The sequence below is a fragment of the Arachis hypogaea genome, chromosome 14 (assembly GCF_003086295.3).
Source record: "Arachis hypogaea cultivar Tifrunner chromosome 14, arahy.Tifrunner.gnm2.J5K5, whole genome shotgun sequence".
NCBI lineage: Eukaryota > Viridiplantae > Streptophyta > Magnoliopsida > Fabales > Fabaceae > Arachis > Arachis hypogaea.
Window position 1 is genome coordinate 140721300 of NC_092049.1, and position 22026 is coordinate 140743325.

At 34.1% G+C, this 22026-nt stretch overlaps 1 protein-coding gene and 1 long non-coding RNA gene across 11 annotated transcripts; one reads left to right on the forward strand and one right to left on the reverse strand.

Annotated features, from left to right (window-relative positions):
* Nucleotides 1–1440: 1440 nt before the first annotated feature.
* On the reverse strand, nucleotides 1441–5099 carry LOC140178390 (uncharacterized). Of its 2 annotated transcripts, none has more exons than XR_011871566.1 (2): nucleotides 4815–5099; nucleotides 1441–3727 (listed from the first exon to the last, which is right to left on the reverse strand). It is a non-coding gene; the product is annotated as an uncharacterized lncRNA (long non-coding RNA). The 2 variants fall into 2 exon arrangements; XR_011871565.1 differs by having other exon boundaries at nucleotides 1441–1886; nucleotides 4815–5060.
* A 2685-nt stretch (nucleotides 5100–7784) lies between these two features.
* LOC112798035 (putative late blight resistance protein homolog R1A-3) lies at nucleotides 7785–21637 on the forward strand. Of its 9 annotated transcripts, XM_072215288.1 has the most exons (6): nucleotides 14241–14855; nucleotides 15020–15131; nucleotides 15971–16076; nucleotides 16987–17409; nucleotides 17583–20381; nucleotides 21269–21637. In XM_072215288.1, the coding sequence occupies exons 3-6, from the start codon at nucleotides 16012–16014 to the stop codon at nucleotides 21327–21329; spliced, it is 3348 nt and encodes a 1115-aa protein (XP_072071389.1). In that variant the 5' UTR covers nucleotides 14241–14855; nucleotides 15020–15131; nucleotides 15971–16011; the 3' UTR covers nucleotides 21330–21637. The 9 variants fall into 9 exon arrangements, 3 of the variants coding, with proteins under 3 accessions (XP_072071389.1, XP_025696977.1, XP_025696970.1); XR_011871567.1 differs by lacking the exons at nucleotides 14241–14855; nucleotides 15020–15131; nucleotides 16987–17409; nucleotides 17583–20381; nucleotides 21269–21637 and adding exons at nucleotides 7785–8557; nucleotides 8722–8873; nucleotides 9673–9778 and having other exon boundaries at nucleotides 15971–16345; XR_011871568.1 differs by lacking the exons at nucleotides 14241–14855; nucleotides 15020–15131; nucleotides 15971–16076; ... (1 more) ...; nucleotides 17583–20381; nucleotides 21269–21637 and adding exons at nucleotides 7785–8557; nucleotides 8722–8873; nucleotides 9673–9778; nucleotides 12116–12520.
* Nucleotides 21638–22026: the final 389 nt, after the last annotated feature.

Here is a 22026-nt window from a genome sequence, read left to right on the forward strand (position 1 = left end):
TACTTAAAGTCTTCAACAAATTCCCTGGTTAGTTATATTTGATACTCCAACATATCCAGTCATCATATTTAGTTGCCATTTTAAAATGCAAGTTGATTTCTCGACCTTTTTTTTCCCAATATAGATATAATGTAAATTTCAAAGGCCAAGCACCTGAATATTTTAAAACTAACTTTTATTTATTTATTTATTTAATAACAATGTAAGACTAGTTTTATGATATTTAAGTAGAAATAGTTCGCAAAATGGCCTCGGGTAGGCATCAATAATGCTGACGCAGAAAAATCTAAAATATTATTATTATGTAACATTTCAGCATTTATCACCTCATACATAGCTCTTAATCATCCAAATAACATGCTTGACTTTCATATCAGAAAATAGAACCCTCAACCCTGAATAACAATCCACTTTTGCTTAACTTATACTCAAGATGGTTATATTTATATACTACTTATGTGCAGAAAATGGAACTTCATGGAGCCAATACAGCACACTCTTGTCAAATAGCAAATCATTCAGAAATCTGAATTGACAAATCGATACATTCACAATTTTATAAGTGGAGTTCACATGCTAAATCTCATACTAAAGTGTGACATTCTGTGTATACAATGCACGACCTATTACATTGTTTCCAACAACCATCAACGCATAGAAGAAAAAAAAAAAGAAGAAAATTGAAGAATCAAATATGGAGCCCTTAAACTAGATATAACAATGATAGCTCCATGCTCTTGATCCATATAATCTTAAATGGCCAAGAAGAAAATTGAAGAATCAAATATAAAACTATCTCTACTATTAAGAAAGGTATATTTAACATTTCGGTCTAAAACATTTATTTGTATCTAGTTCTACTCATGAATCTCAGCCATCCCCTTTTTTTCAGAGTGCAAGAGCTTCCATGTTTTATTACACATCCAGAAAGGGGGTTAAAAGAAAATGGAAGCTAGCAAGTTAAGTCTTCATTTGCTATGATATTTTTATAGAGGTCTAAGAAAAACAGGGCACAGAAACACAAGACTGTTCTCACTGTCCATATCCCAGCTTAAAAATATATCTAAAAGCTAATCCTAAAACTAGGAAGTACGTGAATAAAATCAAGCTGAAAGCCATAAGTAAAATTGTAAAATTTACTCCACTATGGCAATTGTATCAACATGCTACAGGGTTTCATTACCAGATACAACAAAAAAAAAAAGGTAAAAAATAAGAAACTTAACGTGGTTCACTTAACCTACCATAAAAGAAAGACTTGCGAGCACATGCTATATGAACAATGAAGGATTCAAGTGGCAAACACGAATATACCAACTGTAATCCCAACAAACAAAATAATGAAATACTTGCTACTAAAGACCAAACTGAACTGACGAATTAACAATTAGTTTACATGTTAAATCTCATACTGATGTGTGATATTTTGTGTAAACATGATAATGTAACCAAGGAAATATTGAATAAAGATAAGGCAGATAATATAAGAGGGGTTTAGCTAACATGTGTCCCTTTAGGATATAGGTTACATTATTCTATAATAACTTTCTTAATTAGTAACTTTAACATGGGCTCTAAGGAAGGGCACATATTAGATAAACTCATATAAGAGATTCTATTATTACATTTAATACGAAAAAGATATTGGATTTATCTAGAGGAAATTCAATTTGCACTTTCAAATGTTCCAGTTTTTCACATTCATTGTTGGAAGGAAAATCATACTTTAAAAGCAAACGGAAAATAAAATAAAATTCTCTAGAAACTTCTTCCACTTCAACTTGCCAATCCTACCCTTTATTTACAATAGAATTAAGTGTCTCGGTTGTTCAGTCAATCTCTCCAAATTCTCTTTCCTTGTTTGACATCTTTCTGATTCTGATGGGCTACAAAAAAGATCACTACTACATTACACATGAAAAAAGAAATATCTTAGAAGTTACAACCCCTCACCACAAGATTAGGCTTTAGGAAGCAAGATAATGATCAATGATTTCCTAAACATTGATAAATTCAAATTTCCCCATCCATAGACAAAAGTCAAATTTGATTGGAACTTAATGCGAAATGCATATTAATCATTACATTTTCATTAATCACAATGCAATGAAAAATAACGGGAATAGCTTGGTGCAAAGCATAGGAGAATAGTTTACATACTGTTCTTTTTCATTTTCTTCTAGTTATCCTTATTCTTAATGTCACTAGGGAGTGGCAAGAGACTCTCTGAAGGTTGTGGTAGGCTTAGAAAATGGGGGGTTGAATCTATGCCTTCCTTTTAGTTGCTGTTATGACCCTTTTTAAATAAAATTACAATTCTGATTCTGTTTGAACTCAATAGTGAAAATTTATGAGACAAATTATTTTTGTCTCATGAATATCAGAAAACAGAACATGGCAAAGAAGAAAAAGCTAACACCAGCATGTATCCTAGTTCGGTTGCCTTGTGCTATGCAACCTACATCCAGTCTCCTCCACAACTATGGAAGAATTTCACTATAGTTAACAGTATTACATACACCAATTTCACAGGATTGACCAAATCCTTTCACACTCAAGTTCTAACCTAACTTGACATTGGCTATGCTAATACCTAACTATTCACTTTTAGTGCTAACTCAACTAAGAAAGGGATACCTCACATGTACAAGATACAAGACATAAACATACCTAAAGAAATCAGAAAATAACTCTAGGCTTTTCTCTCAAGTGTATCTCTCAGCCTTTTTCCACTCATGGCTTTTTTTCTTAAGCTTTCTCACAATGCTTTTTCTCACAAGAAATTACAGAAAGATAAACTTAGAAAAGTACATTACAATCAGTAAAACATGAAGGAGATTGACTTCATCAGCAGCCTCTTTGTTATGTGCAAAACCAGATTCGCAAACCTCAGATGCAGTTCTTCAGTATTGGCCGAATGCTTCTTTGAAAGAAAGCATTATCCAAGTAGAGGAACTTTTTTACAGAACACTGTTCTCACACTCTGGTTTTCTCTCCTTGCTTTCTGAATGAATAGCCAGCTTCTTTTATCTCCTTGCATGTTGCTGGGTTCTTCTTCCAAGGTCAACACCTTGAGCCTTGAGCTTTACCAACCCACAGATTCACTTTTTCACCTTAATCCTTAGAGTAGAAACTTTGCTTCTGACTCCTTCATCTTGACCGAAAGCCTTAAATCAGTAACCATAGAAATCTTCTCATGGTCAACTTGATCTTAGCCATTGAAAGACTACTTGGTTTCCAAGTATCACTTGTAACCGTAGATGTGAAGCAGAATAGGGCAGAGAACAACTTTCCCTTGAATGCCATTTTCGGATAGAGCAGAGAATTGGAAAGAAGGGAAGAAGATTCGATGCAAGCAAGATGAGATGGATTACCTTTAACCTAAGCTTGATTTGGACTAGATTTTCTGCTTTAACTTCTGTGCTTCAAGTTTCAACTTTCTCTCTCTTACTTCTTTGGTTACTAGCTTATGGAGGAAGCTTTTTCTCCCTTTCTCTTTTTTTCTTTTCTGAAGTCTTGATTTGACTTGATTAGAGAGGAGAGGAACGTTGCTTTGGTAAGAACAAGATGGAGGGAGTTGAAATCAATTCGGGCTTGGATTGGGTATCCATTTGCTTGGCCCGTTTTGATTTCTCAACTTTGATTCCTTTTGGGCTTTGTTTATTTCATTAACCCATTAGCCTTGTTTTATTTTCCATTCCATTTAGGCTGTAATTCAGATTTTGGCCTGCAGCAATTTTATAAATAATTAGTAATATGCAATTATAATTAATCAACACTAATTATTTATTTGCCCAAAAATAATGTTTTTCATCACTAATTAATTTAGTTAATTTCTTAACTCAACATTCTCCATATGCACAGTAACGGTTCCACAGATGGGAACGGACAACAAAGATTTCTAAAATCCTTGAGCAGGTCTCCTCTAACATTGTATATGAAGTACTCTAGTTTATCATAATCTCTTCCAATAATATCACCATTACTGGATAAGCCCAATGGCAGAAAGACTTTGCAAGGAATCTGATAGAGAGTCCAAGATGAGTGCACTTTATATTCTTTCATCACCTATATCTCAGTGTTACAGCTATCAGATACAAGGCTAGGCAGCCTCCTAGTAGGGTGAGACCGTGACCTGGATAGGGGTATGAACTCGTTCCCAGTTGTTCTGGGGCAGATATCATTGAGAAAGTCCTTTCTTGTAGATCAAAGTAAAGAATAGCATCCCTGAAATCTTTAAGATAGGAAGACACCCAATGAATAGCGCCATTAAAGAACAACCTACGAGAATGACCGTGATAAAAACCCAAAGGGATTAGGAAGTACAGCGTCAAGATTAATCCATGAATTGGTTCTCATGGACAAGCATTCCAAGTGATCTTCTTGACTTTCAGAATCGCTCCAAGCTACAACAACTCAGTAATCATCCTGTGATGCATCATAACCAAATCCATGTAGACGCCAACCGTATTTAAACCTAAAGTCAAAGTACTTATATGGAACAACATGAGAATAGGATATTCTTTTGTTGAATCCAGTCAGTGGGTTCCATGCCACAAGAAAAAGTGGAGGTCGATCCAAGAGAATAAAGCCTCTGCAGGATCCCACGACAGCAAATTCATAAGGTGGTTTCTTCTCGAAAGGGGGACACACCTTTTTTTTGTGATGCATTATTGTCATATAAGTAAACCAAGTAAGCCATAGTGGGGTTTTCTATTAAGAAGCATATCTTGTTGGCAGCGGAAGAGTGGTGAAAATGAAATTCCGCAAAGTCAGGATCAGAAATTAGAGAGTACCAGAGGTTGAAAACGCACCTGAGGCGAGCGAAATGTCTGATCGGCACCCGCAATAGGATTATGTGAATCAGGTCAAGAGGGAGGATGTCGTGAATGCTATTGCTCTTGTCATTCATCGTCTTCTTCTCCATGGTGGATTGCTCTTTTGCTTTGTTCACCGTGTGCTTCAGCCTCTTCTTCTTATCCATGCTTAAATTGCTGAGCTTTTCGCAATTCATATACCAATTCACTCAACTCCGGTCCCAGGGACTTGAAATTGCCTTCAAAAAAATCTAAGGGAAGGGTCGGTTTTGGATTGGCCATTCGAAAAAAAAAAAAAACTTTTTCTTTTAATTAATAAAAAGTTTAATTTATTTTTTAAAAAATTAAATATAGTATTTTTAGATTTATTAAAGAGTAAAGTATCGTTTTTGTCCCCAACATTTGGATAAGTCTAAAGTTTTCCCTCACGTTTCAATTATCCTAATTAAGTCCTTAATATTTTAAAATTGATTCAATGTTGTTCTGCCATTAGGGATCAGAATTAACGGCGGGACAAAATTGAGACGATTTTAAAACGTCAGGGACTTAAATAGGATGAAATCATTGGGGACAAAAACGATATATAAAAATAAATTTTAATTTTATCCTTCAATAATATCTTGTTTTTTACATAGTATTTAATTATTTTTTAATCACATCTAAATAAATTACATTTAATCACATTACTTTCATTCTAAATAAATTTATTTTTTTATAATTTTACATTTAAAATAATATAATTTTTTTATAAATAAATAAATTTTACACTCTTATTTTAAATAATATAATTTTACTTTCATTACTTAATCACATTACTTATAATTTTTTTTTATAATTTTACACTTTCATTCTAATTACATTACATTATTTATTTAGAATGAAAGTATAAAATTTATTTATTTATAAAAAAATTACATTACTTTAAGTGTAAAATTATAAAAAAATAAAATTATTTTGAATGAAAGTAATGTGATTAAGTGTAATTTACTTATATATGATTAAAAAATAATTGAATACTATGTACAGAAAAAATTGATATTATTAAAGAATAAAATAAAATTTTATTTTTATGTATCATTTTTGTCCCTAACGTTTTCATCCTATTTAAGTTCTTAACGTTTTAAAATCGTCTCAATTTTGTCGCTGCCGCCGTCAATTCTGTTAACTGTTCTCTAACTGCAGGACAATATTGAGTCAATTTTAAAACGTTAGGAATTTAAATACGACGATTGAAACGTTAGCGACAACTTTAGGACTTACTCCAAAAGTTGAGGACAAAAATAATACTTTACTCTTTATTAAAAAGAAAAAAAATAGATTTATTAAATAGGAAAAAATATTTTTCTATTTAAATTGTATAAAATGGTAAATTGGCTTTTTGAAAAGTGTATAAAATAGTAAAGTTAGATTTATTTAGTATTCCTATCTAGTTCAGTAACATATCACTCTAAATTAAATTTTTTTATTCAATATATTTTTTACTCTCACATTTCAATTATTTATTTAATATTTTTTATTTTTATCTTCCATAAATATTGTGCAATTAACATCAAAATATTTATACTATAATAAATTAATCAAATAAAAATATTTGAATAAACATTTTTTTAATCAATTCCTGAACAATCATAGTTTTATTTTCTTTTTTTTTTTTTATAAAAAAAAAATGTCTTTTGTTTCGGTACATTTTGTATGCAAAACATTATCTTAAGAAACTAAATTACATTTCATATTAAATTTTTGTGGTTTAACATACAAGATTACAAGGTAATTAAGCATTAATTTATTTTTATTTGGGTCTGCCATAATTTGCTAGAGAACTACTTAAAAGTTAAAACTAACCGCACTAACACCAGGATTAAAAAGAATAGTGTATATTTTGTGTATGTAGTTGATGAAATTAAACATCTTAAGTCTTGCATAGCTAAATTTACTTGTACATTCATTACTTCATCTTTGGTCATTAAACAGCCAAATGATAAAAATATAGGAGCAAGCAAATTAAGTAGTTTTTTCTGCTATGATACTTGGGTAGAGGTCTAGAAAAAATAGGAAAAATAATAAGAGACACTAGACTGGTATTAGTGTCCACAACATAGTTTACAATGCAGAATTTGTAACAATTCTAAAAGTTATAAAAGCATATACTCAAGACAGATAAATTTTTATATTTCATGTGCATATATTTGAACCCTAAATACACAATCTAAGTGTGTGATTGTAATTGTGTATATGATCCCTCATTGCACACTCTTAACACATCAAAAAATTTAATCAGAAAACTGAATTGAAAATCTACAGCATATAAAAATCTATTTCATTTAAAAATCAATATTGTAGAGAATATATAAAAATTGAAAATTTTATCCAAGTATTCTGTCATCATCAGGCAATAAGTATAAACAAGGTTAAACGGATATGCATGAAGTATGTTGATTTGATTTGTGAAAACGGGAGAATTTTAAGAGAACTAAATGGGGTACTAAATGTATCTGTAACACGTAGTTCAGATAAGCACCTCTGCCTCTATATCAATTTTTTGGTTAATTACCAAAACTTTTTGATCGGTCACATATTAATTATTTGTATGACATTAAGATAAATTTTATGAGTCTTATTTCATTGTGATGTACCTAATAATATTACAAAAGATACACATAAGCTAAACATTATTCATAGTGTTGCCAAAGCTAACATCTTAACTGAAAGTATACAATCAATGAGAAAAGGTATATTTATGTATAGCACTCAGCACAATAACGAAGCATAGTGCATCAATGCAACTTGATGCACAATGCATCTTGCTCAGTACTTTTACATTAATCACAAAGTAATAAAACCTAGCAGGAATAATGTAGTGCAAAGAATAGCAGAATAGGACTTATCCTTTCAAAACGTGTTTAAGTAGTTTCAGTAAACACCTCTGCTTAAGATACTATATATCCTTAATTAAGCAGTAAGTTTTATATAAGAGTTTCCATAACAATAAGAATTAATAATCTATGGTTTTAAACTGTAACATGTCAAGTTTTTTTTGAAACATTTTACATATACCCCCTAATTTTTATGAAAATACCTAAACTACCCTTTACCCCTTTTTCTAAACCCTAACCCTCTCCTAACACACACACACGCTAACACCAACGCTTCTCACTCTCTGGAACCACAAGGAAAGAAACAGAGGGAGAGGGAGACGGAAGAAGAGAAGAGAGGGGGGAGAAGAGAGACCGCACGGCAAGGCTTGGTCATGCCGCCGCATTGCTGTCGCGTCATTGTCACAGGGGAGAGAGAGAGATGAGCCCGCACACGAGATTGCGACGGAGAAGAATGGAGATGTACCGCCATTACCGTCAGGCACCGTCCTGCCTCTGGAGCCAATTGGAACCTTTGCCGTCGAGTCACGCCGTTGCCGTAATTGTCGTCGCTACGGCGGCAAGCGTGAGGGTCGACCAAGGAGAAATAGGTATGTGGAGGAGGGAGGAGCTGTTACGCCGTCGTCGAGCAACTGCCACCGCCGGAGCTCGCCGTTGAGCCTACCTGCTTCGCGTTCTGCCCTTGCTCTGCTCCGCCGGGGGCTGAGCCCTGCCTCTCCCTGTTCATCAGAGCTTGTGGTGTTGGTGTGGGAGTCGCTGTCAGAGGAGAGGGACTGCCGCCACCGCTGTTCCATTGTGTCCTTCACCGTCGACGTCGGGCGGTCACCGGAGCTGCTGATGCTCCATCCCTTATTTTCTTTTTCTTTGGTAAGACTAATCTTGTTCTGCCTTGTCTTGCCATAAAACTCTATTATTGACTCTATCCTATCCTTCTTGATGTTTATTTCTGTTTTTGCTCAGTTTTTAAACCACTGTAGGCTATTAGATTCACTGCCATTGTTACTATGGTTGTTCTATGTTATTGATACTAGGGCTGTTGTTGAGGTTGCTGCAATGAGAAATCGAAGTTGTTGCTACTACCTCGGTCCGAATTTCGTGCTCTTTCATTCCATTCTACTTCAACCTTCCTCACCTTTTATCTTGGTACTCTAGTTTGGTTTCCTCGGTCCCTTAGGACCAATTTGTGAGTAGGCTTTACATTTATAACCGTTACATTTTTTTGGTTTATGCTATTCTGAGTTTTTAATTATATTTACAAATCTATTGTTGAAGAACTTTGATTTGATTAGAATAATTAATTTATTACAATTGAAAAAATATTTTTATGAAGTTCATATCTTAGAAATTTTACATGAGACTATATATATTTGATGAAGTTTTATATTATTTTAGAACATTTGATTTTACTTGAAAATATACTTTTGAAACATTGAAGTATTTGTTAGTACTTATTGACTTTGAAATTGTGAAATGTGTTTGAAATTATTTATGATTGAAGAAGTTATGAGTTGAGAAAATATTTCTGATGAAAAAGTATTATCTGATTTGATTTGATTTGATTCGATATCTTATATATTTGAGAGATTGAAAATTCATTGTATTTGAAACTCTATGTTTTGAATTGGTTTGGGAGGCTCGTATTAGAAAACCGTAGTTAACGGCGGTTATGACGTTAACTTAGATGCATCTAACTCAGACTCCAGCTAGCAGGAGTGTTGCTAGCCTAACGTGTAGGCCACACGTTAGATCTGATATTCCGTTAGGACACACAAGAGGAAAGGGCTACCCATAGAGGTGGAGCCGCCCAAGTGTGGACTTTTGATTTAATTTCTGTATGAGAACTCCCTTATTGATTCACTTATTTATATAAATTATTATCTTCTAACCAAAATTATGTTTATATGGTCTCATGTGAATTATAGATGTACTGTCTAGTCACTGGGTTGCAAAACTCACTCCGTTTTTCTAAAAATATTTTTCAGGAATAAATATTTGAGTATGTGAGCCTTTCTATCCAAGAGTAATGATCTGCAATGGGTATCTATTCGTTGTTGAGTTCTTAGACGTCATCTGCTCCATATGTCACAGGTAGGATCCACCCATATTTATTTTATTTTATTTTTGTTTGTTAAAAATATGTAATTATTTATTTTAGACATTGTAAATTTATTTAAAATATTTGTAGTTTTCTTATTCAACTTATATTTGAGTCGGTTAGGCTTGTTTGGGGATTATATTCCTGAGCGCCGATCATGGCTCATTTTGGGCCGTGACAAAGTGGTATCAGAGCTTAGGTTTAATCTGTGTAATATGGAGCAAGTGTCCTATGGTAGGATCACAATTGTATAAATAGAAGCGTGCCTATTTGTACAAATTGTGGCACTATCAGAGGCCTATAGGAATGTCATCCTTGTCTTTTTGTCATCCTTGTCTTCTGGTTCTTGTCATCACGAGTCATCTGTCGATTCTTGACACCTCTTTCCTCTTCTTTATACCCAACCTTGAGTTATTATTTGGTAGCTTTTCTTGAACTTGCTTTTGCAATTACTTTAGTTTCGGTTTTGGTTCGCGATTCCTGCCTTGTAGCTAGTTCTAATCTTCCTCGTTTTTGTGAATATTTGCTTTAATCTTCTTCATTTTCATGTTGTTTTCTATGGTTTCTGATTTCAAGATTTCATCCATTATCTAAAAGATTCGATATGTTTTTGCTGTGAATTATTATCTTATTCCTGTTATAGAATTGTATTTAGATTTGTGGATTATGGATTTACTTAGCTACTGATTGAGACGCTTTGTTCTGGATTTTGATAAAACAAGTTTGTTCTTCTTATGTTGATGATCTTTGAAGTTAACATAATTTGAATCACTCGTGATTTTTTCTTTCGAATCAATAAAATAAAAAAAAAAAACTGTTATTCGGTTGCTCAGGTAGAAGAACTACGTGACAAACATATGTATGGAGTGTTATTCTTGTTTGCTAGATTGGAATTATAATTTTCTCTGTTTAAGTGGCAAATTTTTTTATGAAGTGTTAGCTGATTTGAAGATCTTTTCCGATCTGAAAGTTTGATTGAGCTTTTTGTTTGATAATTTGTTCTGCTATGGTTTTCTTTGTTGAACATGGCTTTTCTTTCAAGGGCACTATTTCTTCTGGGACCTTCAAGTTCTTCCCTTTTCAATCTTATGATTCCTTTAATTCTAAAATTTTTGGATTTCAACTTTGACTCATTTTGCTTATGCTCTGTACTGACAGCGCTTCATATTTTTCATGGTAAGAAAACTCAAAATAGCATGCAAATTATGGGGCATGAATTTTGTGCATAGAAATTTCTGTGTAGTAGTCACTTCTTCAAAACCCGTGCTTTCTTTTTTCTTTTCCTTTTTCGTTTTCCTATTGGTTGGTGCTGCTTTGGATTAATACTCTTACCTTGCTGTGAAAAATAACTCAAACCAGTTTAGTTTATTGTGTACTGAATGTTGTATTGAATTATGAAAAAGTTCTTTCTTTCCTCTTTCATTTGTTTTTCAATCATGTTCTGAAATCTAAGTTTTTTTTGTTGTTTTTCAAAACCCGAGTTGAGCATTGTTTTGAATACCTTTCAAAAGTTTTGAACTTATACTTGTTTTCATTTATTTGTTTGATTTTTGAATACTATAACATTATTTATTTTATGGAAAAGTGCTTTGAATGTTCAAGCTTCCTTCCTTTATAGACCTTTGTTTTAATCAATGCAAGTTTTACCCTTGTGCTTCTACAATGCTTTGCTTGCTTGGATTTTCACTGAAGACCCTTTACTCACAAGTTCCTAATTCGTTTACTGATTTTCGGCTGTTTCCTTGTTTCAAATTTACGATTCAAAAAAAAAAAAAAAATTTTGTTTAAAGTTACTTTACCTTGTACAAGTTAACCATGTTCTGATTTGAACCTTGAATTGTTGCATATGTTGGGAGTTCTACTGTTAAGTGTTATGTTAATGGGGTGCATGGGATAATACTACTATTTATATTTTTTTTATCACCATGAATTAATTGGTGAAAAAAAAAAAGAAAAAAAAACTTTTTTTCTTTTCTTGTTGTTAATTCTTACGACAAAAATATTGAGACGAACCACACTTATCATGTCTCATGCCATTCATGTGATACAGTTGCTTTTTGGTTTTTGTATTTTGTGTATATATTTAAATGCTATTCTTGTGAATTTTTTTGGCATAGAGAAGACAAGAACTTTTGACTTAAAATAGAGATTCACCAATAAAGCTGCTATACTTTCTAATACATTGAAATTACATCCTTCCCGATTTGTCTTGCCAGGTTTTGTACCTTGATTTTGATAATCTAAGTGATACTTTTACCTCAATTTTATTACAGTATTCTTAATGTTAATTTTGCCATTTTGACGGATTTTTTTTATATTCTGATAACAAGGTAATAAAATCCAGCATGAGCTAGATGTTCTTTAAAAAGCTACAAGCCTACAATTCGTATATATGAGAACTCAGGACAATGTATATGAAGAGAAAAGTGATGAGTGAATTCCTACTATGATTGAACTCAAAATGTGATTATATGACTAATATTAATAGAGATCATTGGGATTTTCTAAGTAACAAGTCAATTTCTTTTGTGATTGATTGGACTTATGAGTTTCTTGATTTGTATGTAGTGATTATTTTTGTGTTTCTTAGTCGGGTTGTAATTTTGTCAAAGACACTGTATAAAAAAAAAGGGGGTTCTTTTTTTTATGATATATTTTTCAAGATACGACAAGAATTTCGGAGATATATTTTTTTATATTTAGATCCAATATATATATATATATATATTTGAGTTTGTCTTTAGTTCAGTGAACTATTTATGAAGGTGAATTCTCTTTTTGGTGTTTTATCTTTACATGAAATATGATCCCATACCAATTTTCTGAAATTCTTTTGCTATGTGCTTGGGTTATGTCAAAAGCAAAAAAAAAAAAAAAATAGTTATGGTAACTGATCTTAGTGTGTTAATTGCCAATACTTTAAATTTTAGTTTTATTATTATCATTATTTGATATGTGAATTTATTTGTAACTTAATACTAAGTCTAATTGCATGATTATAGGAAATCACATTATTGTATTTTACCAACAGTGACCATAATGAGTTAAATACCTAAATGTATATGTAAATTGTCTTAAAGGACAACGAGAAGATCAATTGCATTTCTTGTCATGTTTTACATAATCTATTTACTATTTTGAGTTAGGAGATATCAAATTTTTATTGACATAATTATTTAATGTCCAAAGTCATGATAATAATCTCAAAGGTACTTAGTTGAAGGTTTCTATTAAAAAAAAAAAGGAAAAAGAAGCATACTAATTTTTGGGATAGTTACTGTTTTCGATTTTTTATGACGGTTAAGTTGCCTATTCTAGAATGTGTTGTTATATTTTTAATTTGTGTTTTGCTTTGCTTTCTCTGTTGTTGATTTTGTTTTTTTGTTTATGCATATCCTTGCTTGATGGTACACCTAAGTGTCCTCTAGGGTTTTTGAGGGAAAATATTTGCATATGACCCCTATTAATCTTCAATTCATAGACCTTTCATCTTTTGTTTCAACTTGAATTTGTTTGACGTGATAGTATTTATGCTTTTATAATTTCTTTTGAAATGTTCGTCTCATATCTTTTCTTCGAGATTGTGAAATTATTTTCTCTTAGTTGTATCTGTTGTAGATGGATATTCTACATGATTGTGTTCTTAATCATTCTCTTAAATCATTGTGAACACTGCCATCGACTTTAGTGGTCATCTCTTGTGAGCTATGCACTCCTATTCAACTTGAATTTGTTTCGACCTAATACTCTATCTTTCTTTTATTGTTTCTATCGAAATTTCTGGATTCAGATTTCATTGTTAAGACGTGATTGGACTCTCTTTCTAGCACACTTCGTTGTTTCTGAACATCCATGTTTAATTGCGATCTTACACATCCTTCCGAATTCTTGCGAACATCATCTAAGATGCTTGTTCTTCTCTTCCTAAGTTTTGTATTCCTTTGAGTAAACTCGAGATTCTATTGGTTAAAGTGTAATCTCTAGATACAGCGAGCAATACGTTAGTTTTAGGACATGGCGACGTCAAGAAGATTATGAAGTAAGAGTATTTCGAGGAGGAAGTTAAGGAGATTTTGGTACAAGTTGAAAAGTTAGTCTTGATATTTGACTTTCGGATTTAATTTGGGAGTGATGGACAAAGAGAAAAGCGCCATATGTGTTTGACTTATCAAAAGAACAAGAGTGTTAAATGTCAACCGCATCTTTTTAACACACACCTATGTTGTAATTTTTGCACCCGATAATACTTCTTTCTCATGTTTGGTAAAAAGGCTAAAACCATATAACATTTTTTCATACTGTATCAATTTTCGAGGGCAAAAAATTTTTTTAGGAGGGTAGAATGTAACATCTCAAGTTTTTTTTGAAACATTTTACATATACCCCCTAATTTTTATGAAAAATACCTAAACTACCCTTTACCCCTTTTTCTAAACCCTAACCCTCTCCTAACACACACACACGCTAACACCAACGCTTCTCACTCTCTGGAACCACAAGGAAAGAAACAGAGGGAGAGGGAGACGGAAGAAGAGAAGAGAGGGGGGAGAAGAGAGACCGCACGGCAAGGCTTGGTCATGCCGCCGCATTGCTGTCGCGTCATTGTCACAGGGGAGAGAGAGAGATGAGCCCGCACACGAGATTGCGACGGAGAAGAATGGAGATGTACCGCCATTACCGTCATGCACCGTCCTGCCTCTGGAGCCAATTGGAACCTTTGCCGTCGAGTCACGCCGTTGCCGTCATTGTCGTCGCTACGGCGGCAAGCGTGAGGGTCGACCAAGGAGAAATAGGTATGTGGAGGAGGGAGGAGCTGTTACGCCGTCGTCGAGCAACTGCCACCGCCGGAGCTCGCCGTTGAGCCTACCTGCTTCGCGTTCTGCCCTTGCTCTGCTCCGCCGGGGGCTGAGCCCTGCCTCTCCCTGTTCATCAGAGCTTGTGGTGTTGGTGTGGGAGTCGCTGTCAGAGGAGAGGGACTGCCGCCACCGCTGTTCCATTGTGTCCTTCACCGTCGACGTCGGGCGGTCACCGGAGCTGCTGATGCTCCATCCCTTATTTTCTTTTTCTTTGGTAAGACTAATCTTGTTCTGCCTTGTCTTGCCATAAAGCTCTATTATTGACTCTATCCTATCCTTCTTGATGTTTATTTCTGTTTTTGCTCAGTTTTTAAACCACTGTAGACTATTAGATTCACTGCCATTGTTACTATGGTTGTTCTATGTTATTGATACTAGGGCTGTTGTTGAGGTTGCTGCAATGAGAAATCGAAGTTGTTGCTACTACCTCGGTCCGAATTTCGTGCTCTTTCATTCCATTCTACTTCAACCTTCCTCACCTTTTATCTTGGTACTCTAGTTTGGTTTCCTCGGTCCCTTGGGACCAATTTGTGAGTAGGCTTTACATTTATAACCGTTACATTTTTTTGGTTTATGCTATTCTGAGTTTTTAATTATATTTACAAATCTATTGTTGAAGAACTTTGATTTGATTAGAATAATTAATTTATTACAATTGAAAAAATATTTTTATGAAGTTCATATCTTAGAAATTTTATATGAGACTATATATATTTGATGAAGTTTTATATTATTTTAGAACATTTGATTTTACTTGAAAATATACTTTTGAAACATTGAAGTATTTGTTAGTACTTATTGACTTTGAAATTGTGAAATGTGTTTGAAATTATTTATGATTGAAGAAGTTATGAGTTGAGAAAATATTTCTGATGAAAAAGTATTATCTGATTTGATTTGATTTGATTCGATATCTTATATATTTGAGAGATTGAAAATTCATTGTATTTGAAACTCTATGTTTTGAATTGGTTTGGGAGGCTCGTATTAGAAAACCGTAGTTAACGGCGGTTATGACGTTAACTTAGATGCATCTAACTCAGACTCCAGCTAGCAGGGGTGTTGCTAGCCTAACGTGTAGGCCACACGTTAGATCTGATATTCCGTTAGGACACACAAGAGGAAAGGGCTATCCATAGAGGTGGAGCCGCCCAAGTATGGACTTTTGATTTAATTTCTGTATGAGAACTCCCTTATTGATTCACTTATTTATATAAATTATTATCTTCTAACCAAAATTATGTTTATATGGTCTCATGTGAATTATAGATGTACTGTTTAGTCACTGGGTTGCAAAACTCACTCCGTTTTTCTAAAACTATTTTTCAGGAATAAATATTTGAGTATGTGAGCCTTTCTATCCAAGAGTAATGATCTGCAATGGGTATCTATTCGTTGTTGAGTTCTTAGACGTCATCTGCTCCATATGTCACAGGCAGGATCCACCCATATTTATTTTATTTTATTTTTGTTTGTTAAAAATATGTAATTATTTATTTTAGACATTGTAAATTTATTTAAAATATTTGTAGTTTTCTTATTCAACTTATATTTGAGTCGGTTAGGCTTGCTTGGGGATTATATTCCTGAGCGCCGATCATGGCTCATTTTGGGCCGTGACATAAACCATTCAAATTTAATGTTAGATGACTTAAATGTTTCTCAATAGTGGATTGATTTTCATGTTAAGTTTTTTTTCTGAAATTATGATTTAAGAGTTGGCATAATACTACTTTTATATATATAAATAGTCCTTAATTCTGAAAGTTTGGATATTCTAAATACCAAAAAAATATATATAGAGAAATATTACATAACTTTTACCAAAGAATAATCTTAGAATATTACAATATTTCTAAGAGTTATACCAAAAAAATTATAAAACTCTTTTATCTTTTCTTCTTCATTTATCCTTATTATTTTTACAATAACAAACCATCAAAGTGTACATTAAGTACTTAGTCATGAATACCTCAGCCATTCACCCTTCAGCTAAGATTGATTACTTAATACGTTAAGAAGGCAGGGGAAGTCAAGTCCATGTTTCTCACAAAGCAACTTGGTGGAAATTAGCTGCATAATTATTGAACATGGCTGGTCCACTTATTAATGAATTACAGCTAGCAAGACTTTACCTGCTTGACTCACCAAGTCAATCCATGAAGAAAAATCTATACCATAGTTCATGTATTGCTTGGTTTATTCACTTCATTCCCAATTGCTTGTAGTTGTTACACATTTTAATTCTCACAGATGTGAAACTCTGCAAGGACTGTTATCATGGCAGATCATGATGCAGAATCTTGCTCCTCACATTTCATGTATGATGTTTTTCTGAGCTTTAGAGGCTTCACCCGCTACGGATTCACGGATCGCCTCTATCATGCTTTGTGTGAGAGAGGAATCACTACCTTTAGAGATGATGAGAATCTTAGAGTTGGTGATAGAATCAGAGACACTCTTCTTGAAGCCATTGAAAGATCCAGGATGTCCATTGCTGTGCTGTGTCAAAACTACGCCTCTTCAGCATGGTGCTTGGATGAACTTATCCAAATCATGGAGTGCTCTAACAAAGGAACAAAACGGCCAGTTTTGCCAATTTTTTACCATGTGGATCCATCAGATATAAGGCATCAGAAGAATCAATATGACCAAGACATGAAGAAGCATGAAAGCAGATATGGCAAAGACTCGCACAAGGTACAAGCATGGAGGTTGGCTTTGTATGAAGTTAGCAATCTAAGCGGAGAGCATTGTAAAGCGAATCGGTGAGTAACCTTTAGTTCATCAAGTCACCTGAATGTTATATCGTTAGCTTCTATTTTTACAGCTTCATTACAAGTTTTTGAGCTTTTATAGCAACTTTGTTTCATTTATTGTTGGTGTATGTATATAGTTCTTTATATAAAATGAGTACATCTTGAATAGGTATATCTTGCAGCTATGAAAGTGAGATTATCGAGAGTATTGTTGAAGAGGTCTTGGCAAAGCTTCCTCCTGAACCACTATATATTAAGCATCCAATTGGTTTTGATTCTCACTTTGAAGCGGTGGAATCACTTTGGAATATCAAGTCTCATAATACCATTTGCATGTTGGTCATTTATGGAGATGGTAACAAGACCACATTTGCTGGAGAGTTGTTTAACAAGTTCCAGCATCAATTTCAAGCTGCGAGTTTTCTTGATAAAGTCTCTGAAAAATCAAGGGGAGGTGCTGATGGCCTAGAAAATCTCCAAAAAACACTTTTATATGAGATGGGTGTGCATGAAAAAGTTAAGTTGGGAAGCACATTAAAAGGATCTTTTGATATAAAGCAAAGTTTGCGTAATAAAAGAGTCTTTCTAGTTCTTGATGATGTTGATAGTACAGAACAGCTGGATGCATTGGCAGGAGGAGGTGATTGGTTTTGTCCTGGGAGTAGAATTGTTATAACAACAAGAGATGCCAATTTCCTAAGTAATCAAGTGTTACACGGATTCAAGATTGAGAGATATTGCATTAATGAAGGTGAATTTGATAGAATGGAAGCTCTCGGGTCAAATCAAAAGCAAGATAAGGTAGTCGAGGAAGATATGGTGGGCTTTGTGAATATCTTCAATGATGTAACTAAGCAGTTGAAGGAAAATGACTCAGGTGTTGATGTTATCTCCATAATAGGCATGGGTGGTTTGGGTAAGACTACTCTCGCTAAAAAGATTTACAACAATAATGAGGTGAAGAAGTTGTTCCCTTGTTGTGTGTGGGTTACTGTTTCTAAGGACTACAAAGCCAAGGAGCTTCTTCAAAGCCTTCTGAAAGGTTGTGGGTTATCCGAGTCCATTAAAGGCGAAGACATAAGCGCGGATTATCAAAGGAGCGTGGTCCGAGAATTCTTAGAGACAAAGAAGTATTTGATAGTGCTTGACAACATATGGGAGCCTGAAGTTTGGGATGAGGTAGAATGCTTTTTTCCAGATAACAATAATGGGAGTGCAATATTGATAACTAGCCGTAATGATGGTGTGGCAAACTATACAGGATCAAAATCTTACTACCCTCCATTGCTAGATAAAGATGAAAGCTGGAAATTATTCTGCATGAAGGTGTTTAAGAGCAGAGAGTGTCCTTCTAATTTAGAACACATGGGTAGATTAATGGTCGAAAAATGTGGAGGTTTACCACTTGCTATTGTAACCTTAGCAGGAGTTGTTGCTAAGAAGAGAAGACTACCAGTTGAGTGGACGAGAATCATGCGCAACGTCCTGTGGTACGTTGACAAGGATGATGGCAGAGTAACAAATGTGTTAAAGCTCAGTTATGATAGCTTGCCTCAAAGATTGAAGTCTTGTTTTTTATTTTTGGGAGTGTATCCCGAAGATTATGAAATTCCTGTGAAACGATTGAAACAATTATGGATTGCTGAAGGGTTAATACAACCGCCGAAAATAGGAATATCAGATGGTCTAGAAGTAGAAGATATTGCTGAAGAGTACTTGAATGAGCTGGTGGATCGTAGTTTGGTGATGGTGGTGAAAAGAAAGAGTGACGGAGGGGTCAAAAGTTGCTGGATTCATGACCTTCTCCTTGATCTTTGCATATCAGAGAATAGAGCTGAAAAAGGTATAGAGATCTGCACTGGAAAAGACATTCCATCCCTTGACAATGTCGAGACCTGTAGGCTGTCCCTTCGAGGCCAGTATTCGAATTTACTTGAGCAGTGTGATCTCTCCCGCGTTCATTCTTTAATGTGCTTTTGGGATTATTGCTATTTTACAGAAACGCTGTGGATCAATGTAATGAGTTTCAGTTCAGCTCGCATTCTGGACTTTGGAAAACCCTGTTTTGGTTTATCACCAGCGGCCCAGAACTTGGGTACACACATCCATTTAAGATACTTGAGAGTAAATCAGGGTGCATGCGTCGAGGATCATCCTGATCTCATTTGCAGCCTTGCGAATCTAGAAACTCTAATTGTTGAAGACTTTTCTGATAGGCATTTTTTTAAGCTCCCGCATGGAATATGGAGGCTCAAGAAACTGAGACATCTTGAAGGAAGGCTACGTATGACGAGCAAGACGGTTCCACCAAACACGTCGGGAGAAGACTGTTTGCCGAATCTCCAAACTCTCCAACTTGTCACTCTTGAAAAAGGGCTGACAATGTCCTCGATTGCTATTGGAAGATTCCCCAAGCTGAGAAAATTTGGTTTGCGGTGGAATTTTGGAAGTGGATGCACAGAGCATGAACTATTACAAGGCTTGCATCACCTAAAAAATCTAGAAGAACTAAAACTAGTGGACTTTCATGAATTGCCACAAGCACATGAATTTCCCTCCAATATTACCAAGATAACGATAAACATATTAAGTCCTACAGATTGGTTCGGCTTCAACTACCGCTACAGTAGCTTGAATACTCTAGGAGATCTTACCCGCCTCCATGTTCTGAAGGTAACCACACCAGTGCATTACCTGGAGGACTCTCTTCGCTTTGCCGCTGGAAGCTTCCCAAATCTTGAAGTGCTTCATGTGACAATGATGCGTGTCAGAGAATGGATATTAGAGGAAGGTGCAATGCCATCTCTCCAACACCTAATCATGGACCAGTGTTACTTGGATGAGCTTCCAGAGCAACTGTGGTCCTTGAATAACTTGCAAAATGTGCGTGTTGTGGACCCACCTCGAAAATTGGGAGAAAGCCTCCTACGTGTTAAGCCAAAGGATGGTTGTAAGGTCATCTTAGAAGGACAGGACACGGGGTAATTTTTTTTCTTTCCTTTTTTAACCTACATCTGCCTTATTATTAGTCTGTCTGCTGCATGTCTAGCAGAAATTTCTAACTTTTTATGTTTACTAAAAGTTGAAGGTACTTTTCCCCTCCTCTCTCTCACTCTCTCGCACACACACATCATGGCTTAGTTCAATTTTTTCATTTAATTGCAAATTTCATTTTGCCACATTGGGTTAATCAAGCATTTTCTCTCATTTTATTGTTTAGGATACACTTTGCTCTTTGTTTCAAAAGGTTACGTTATTTGTATCTATTATTTAATTACTAGAGAAAATGTTATTAATGCCTATATCAACAAGAATCTTGATATTGATTTTGATCTAACAAGAAAAGCGTCCTTATATTGCTGTTTCTAAAACAAGTAAATTCATCCAAGTTATGATTACTGTCATGTCCTATACCACCAAATAAGAAACTACCGTTAACTTGTTTTATCCATCGTATAAAAAATAAATAATTAGAATACAGCATACCTATAGCTTGTTTATGACATTCTGATGTGATGTAGTAAACGTAATTTGTTTTTTAATATGGTAAAAAAATGTCACATTTTAGCATTTTTATTACAATCGCCAATATAGTGATTAAGACCAAGTGAAACTTTTTAATTAGTTGTTGTATAGCATTCTTTTGCAGTGGTTTATTGTTGCTTTACTTCTATTCATTTCTGTTGAGTTTGCATTACGCATATTCTGAAATATTGCTAGTTACTCTAGTCTAATCTATCTGTCTTGGATTGGTAGTTTCTTTTACATATTAGTTAAAGTGTAGCAGGTTGATGTAAGAATGTAAAATTCAAATCCTTAGTAACTAACATATAGCAATCTGATCAAGAACAACTTTTTGGTTTTAAAGATATTATGATGATTATGTTGTTGAAGAAGAAGAAGAAGAAGAAGAAGAAGAAAATAGATAGCAAGTTCATCAAGAACAATTTTGTGGTTTCAAAGAAGCAGACAAGGCAAGTGCACACAGTGGATTTGCCACCAAAATAGTGTTGTCGCTTACAAGCCCAAGATGTTACATATGTGAAGGATTGAAGAGAGAGATTCTTAGATGGGATATGCGAGAGTTAACTGGAGAGCTGTTCTATTTTGGATGTTGTGAGGTTGGGTCTTAGATATAATCGTGTTTGTTTGGTTTTATGTGTGATGTATTTTTTAAGGCACTTACTCAAATGAAGATGCTAAAACTATCTTTTCATAAAGATACTTGTGTTAAAACTTAAAAGTGTGATTTGTTTATTTAGCTATTAAACTTTGCAATTCATCATCTAATGGTAAAAAATAAGTATATTTATATAGAGACAATTATAAAATCTTCATGGTAATATCCATTATTTTTTTATCACCTTAGTTCATATAAAAGGAATACTCGTTTTCCTCTGTTTCTTAGAGGTTTTTTAACGAGGTTCCTCTTTATCTGTGTATTCTATTGGTGAGTGGCATGATAATGGTGAGTTTCATTTTGTTTTAAGATTTTGTTAATAGTTACCTGTTTAAGCTTGTATAGCTTTGTAGTTTCAGAGTAAAGCTTTTAACATTTACTCTACCATTTGCTGAGAATTGATTTTTAACAATTCACTTTTGCTTGACTTATAATCAAGATGATTA